This window comes from Petaurus breviceps, unplaced genomic scaffold (assembly GCF_028583685.1).
Source record: "Petaurus breviceps papuanus isolate PSGF00001 unplaced genomic scaffold, PetGlider_PUasm1.0 90903, whole genome shotgun sequence".
Taxonomy (NCBI): Eukaryota; Metazoa; Chordata; class Mammalia; order Diprotodontia; family Petauridae; genus Petaurus; species Petaurus breviceps.
Window position 1 is genome coordinate 13974837 of NW_027187376.1, and position 4921 is coordinate 13979757.

At 37.3% G+C, this 4921-nt stretch overlaps 1 protein-coding gene across 2 annotated transcripts in view; it reads right to left on the reverse strand.

Annotated features, from left to right (window-relative positions):
* Nucleotides 1–246: 246 nt before the first annotated feature.
* The window catches only part of ADAM23 (ADAM metallopeptidase domain 23), a 253104-nt gene continuing 248429 nt past the window's right edge, over nucleotides 247–4921 (reverse strand). For both annotated transcript variants that reach the window (XM_069075296.1, XM_069075295.1), the window contains one exon: nucleotides 247–4264. In XM_069075296.1, the coding sequence (XP_068931397.1) occupies nucleotides 4125–4264 (140 nt within the window). In that variant the 3' untranslated portion in view covers nucleotides 247–4124. The remainder of the gene's footprint in view (nucleotides 4265–4921) is intronic.

Below are 4921 nucleotides of genomic sequence, written 5' to 3' on the forward strand. Positions count from 1 at the left end.
TTGGTGTTTTAATCTCAAGTCTAATATCATTGTCCTTCCCATTTCTGTCTGTAATTCAGAAAAAAAGAGCAGAATCCCTAGTCTATTGATTTTTAAAGAAACAAAAGTCTTCTCATGCAAGGAAGCCTGAATCCTGATGAGGGAGGTATTTATCTTTAATCAAAACATTTATTTTATTTGGCACATCTGGATCCGATGCAGCAATTGCAACTAATTTTTCATTAAAAGACTGTTTCTAGCACACAGTTAAGATTCTGAGCAGACATTTAATAAACAACAGAGGAGAATACAGAAAAAGGGTAGCAAGAAAATGAGTAAACATAAAGCGATAACATTCTATGTTCATGAAAGTTTTAATACTCATTTGACTAAAAGATGCAGAATAATGACTATTGATTCTCCATTCATCAGCAGCCAACAAGATATGAACGAGTTACTAAGTTCAAATCAAAATGGATTTGAAACATCCAACTGTGCACTTAAAAAATAATTACAAATCATTTTAAAAGAAATATTCATGGAGAAAGCAAGAGTGACTAGAAAACGTGATGGGATGCATTTAAACAAAATAAATTCAAGTATTATTTTTTATAAAATTCCTCAGCTACTAGTCTTTGAATTTTGTTTGTGCAATACCCATCTTTGCATAGTAAAGAAAACTTGGTAAAACTCCAGAGTTCTATGTGGTTCTTGGTTCTTAACATGCACCTATATGTTCTGTTCATTTGTCTAGAAGGGTTAGCTCTAATTCAGTGGAATCATGCAGCATACCAGTATGGGCAACACATCTTTTCATCCCAATGTCGTTAATTAGTGCAGCAAAAGTAGAGCAGGTGAAATGGGAACTTGTCAGCACTTAACACTTATCCTTGTTGAGTAGTATTAAAAAGTGATGGGCTTGTGTTCTGGGTCCAGATTATTAGAAGATACACCCCCACGACATTGAGCTACAGAACAGTATGTACAAAGGCAAACAATATGCTGTGAAAGGGTGGAAATTCTCTAGCCCAACACCACCGGAAAGGTGATTCTTACAATCGATTTCAAATTTATTTCTTTGCCATTTTGACCATTCTGGGTGGTTACCTTTGTTACTCAATGTAGACACAGCATAAAACTTGTGTAGTTTATACATATGTGCAACTAATTGAACATTGGAGCATAAGGTTCCTATCGCCAACAAAACTGTCAGTGTAACAAAAAGTTACACGGACACTGGCCATATGTACATAATATTGGGGACCACTGTGGTCTGAAATATAACATCGCACATACACAATGTTGTTTGAGAATTGCTCAAAAGCTGAAACGGGATAGACTGAACTTGTTTATGAATAGCAAATGGTGTTTCTCTAGAGCCACCATGCTACCTCTGGAACAGAAGCAAAATGTATATTGTTTACATAGCAACAGCTTAGAATCGGCTAGTGGGTATCACCCAGTAACAGGGAGGCACCAAGCAATGCAGCAGCAGCAAACATTCCAAGTACTCTGAGTTTCCCCCAACCTGAAAGAACCCATTTCTACAATATAAGGATACAACCTTGTGTCTTATGAAGGCTAATAAGCCCCTTTTATAGCCCTGTTATTACAGTGAAAACCTAGCTCTTATTTCTCGAGAAAGACTGCACGTGTATGTAGCACCTATCACTCATAAATAACAGTTTCAAGATGTTAGAGTAGAGTGTGTTTTAGCATTTAAAAAATAAGGGTTGCTGCTATATGAGCCAGTAGAATGGAATCTCCTTTGGGGCAGGGACTCTTTTTTGTTTCCTCAAACATAGTTGTTTGCTTATTGTCTGCCCCATTAGATGGTGAGCTCCTTGAAGGCAGGCAGCATTTTGATCTTTTTTTGTATGCCCAATGTCTGGAACATAGTTGGAATTAAATAATGCTTGTTTTCTTGACTTGTCTCGATATCCCTAATGCCTAGTCCAGAGTCTTGCACATAGTAGGTGCTAAATAAATGCTTGTTGCATTGGATGAAATACCACTATGATTAAATATACCCTGTAAAGTTCAATTTTTTTGAACTAAAAGAGCAACAAAAAATGTCTTACAGAAGGCATTTTCCAAAGCCAAAGGAAAACAGGTGGCAATTATTGTCATTGCACTTATTTTCTTTCAAGGAAAGAACTTAGAGCAAAATTTCAAAACCAGTCCAGTAGCAAAAGCAAGTTGAATGGCACATTTTATTTTTCCTCCAAAGGAGTGGATATTGTTGGTTCTTTTTGAACCTTTTTTGAAGATGGCTTTTACCTGTGACCTTCTCCAGCAGAACTCTTCTTTGATACATTTAGCTGGCTATCAAAATGCCTACCTCAAAGGTTTCCTCCGGAACAAAATCTGTTCACAACTTAGAGGTGATAGCTAACACTTAAACCAAAGCTATCTTGACAAGGAATGAGATGGAGTCTATGATGTTGAAGAAACTCAGAGTGACTTGCATGCACAGGTTATCTCTGAAATTCTGCCTTGAGGGAAGAGTATGGAGTGAATTAAGATGCAGTAAAATCCTATTATAATTGCACAGTATTACATGGATGGGGGTTTACCGTGAATCAAGTTGGACTCCCCCAAACACAACCACATACAGTAAAAGCCTGATACAATGATGGTAACAAAGGAGACAAGTGTTAATCTTGTTCTCCCAGTAATGGTTCTATAAGAGGTTCTCCAATGAGGGAGAGACAGAGTGAACATGAATGGAAGATTGACAAGAATATTTATATATGTATATATGTATGTATGTATGTATGTATGTATACTACTAAAAAGGAAAGCTCTGCTTTCCACAAGTTTTGGGCATTTGTGATTATAATTTAAGGCTTCAATTAAGCTTGTTCTCCTTTCACATGAGAAAGAGGGAAAGAAAATTGTTAAAACCAAATATTAAAATCATGAAATTGGCACTTTTGTGATTAATTTGAGAAGGTGTCTACTTTCTTACATTATATACACAAATTTTGCATGACATCAAAAATTCTAGAGAGACTTGTAGTTATTACATACATTTTCATTTACATATCTAGTTTAATGTGGATATTTTGTTATTGTAATTTTTTGGTTTTGAGCATACAAACATTAAACCACACCTGTTCTGTGCCCAAACTCCTTGCATCTGCAAGTTATCACCATCATTTTTTGAGCAAGCCCAATACCCACCATACAACATGCTACCAAAAAAAAAAAGTGGGGAGCAAAAAAACCCAACAAATCAATTTACAGAGAGCCTTTACAAGAAATCTTTCAATAGAGACTAGTGAAAATGAGGTCAAAAATTCTTATTTCCATTATTTACATTTTTAAAAGAAATATACATTAGCATCATCGTCCAGACAGTAGCTCCTATATCCAAAGGGCCTTTGGTCCAAGTCAGAAAACAATGGTAACTCAAAAAAAGGAGGAAGCTACAGAGTTGAAAGAAACTGAGAGAATGAGAGACAGAGAGAGAGACAGAGAGACAGACAGAGAGAGAGAGAGAGAGAGAGAGAGAGAGAGAGAGAGAGAGAGAGAGAGAGAGAGAGAGAGACAAAACAAAGAAAGAGAGCACATGAGAGCACTATATATAGTTGATGAAGGAGGTTCCTATATGAAATGTGCCCCAAATCAGCTTCTCTGAGTTCCTGTGTTCTCTTCACTTTATGAATTCAGTTGCAGGTTTTGCTGAGGATTGGCTTGTGAGCTTGTTTTATATACGCCATGCAGTTTATACCCTTTCAAAATTAGTTCTTCATGCCGCTGGAGTTGTCATCAATATGAAAAGAAAAACAAATGTCATGCCGCTCATTTCGAGGATTCTGAGTGTCAGCAGGCCGAGAGGAAAAAAATCATCTGCTGTTTTATTTTTGTGAAATGGTCCTTTTATTGCACTTGATTTGGTTTTGCCCCTTCTTCTTTCCATTTAGAAAAAACAAAAACAAAAACAAAACAAAACCACAAACATATTCTGAAAGGTTTTTTTTTTTTTCCCTTCTAATGCCTGGATTGTCTTTTTCCCTCCCTTCGATGACAGATGTAGGGAAGGGATCAGTATTTGAACTTATCTCCAAAAAGGACAGTTTTCTTTTCCCTCATCCCCTCACCCCACCTTTAGTTTTCTAGTCATCACCCAGGGCTCTTCTTTATCGACTTAGCAGTTCCTGCATATTGGCTGCAAGGACTTCATACCCAGAATTACAAAGTACAAGGGGAAGCTGACCCAGTGCAGTAGCTTCAGATGGGGCCTTGCTGACTTGGATCAAACCTTCTCTTTTTGACATTTCTTCCAGAGTGTGTCAAAAGAAGATGGAGGCAGGAAAAGAAAACACACAATATTAATTAGACCACAATGGAATAATGGCAGTAATAATGATGTTGATAATAACAAATGTTAGGTCCAGAGTAAAGTAATCAACTCACACTGAGGCAGAGACTCTAATTTCACTTTGAATTGAGATGGAAAATAGCCAGTATTCATAAATCTAGAGAGTGTCAGCCAATGTGAATTCTGGGTAGTTCAAATGTCCCTCCCACTTTCTCATGCTAAATCAAAGAAGCCTCCATGACCTCCTCTGTCATGCAGGAAAACCAGGGTCAATATGGAACCCCAAAGAGCAGAAAGTCTCACAGGACTGGATATTCCCATTGGACATTTTGCTTATTGCAAAAATGAGACATCTGAAACTACAAGGGCTAGTGGGAATGTTTAAGGTCTTGTAGCAATCTTGTCATTGTCAATTTACTCACTTAGATGCCCACTGGAATGGCCCATTGGTTCCCAATGCAATCACTTCAGTGCCTCAGTGTTATGAGCTCTTACCACCCCATGGAACCAAATACTTTAATTCTTTAATAAGGAAGTAGAGTGTATAGAAAGACTGTGCACTCAGAGAAGAATGGACACAGACTCAGGTTAGTTGAGCAGTTGCAGAAGTTTAGC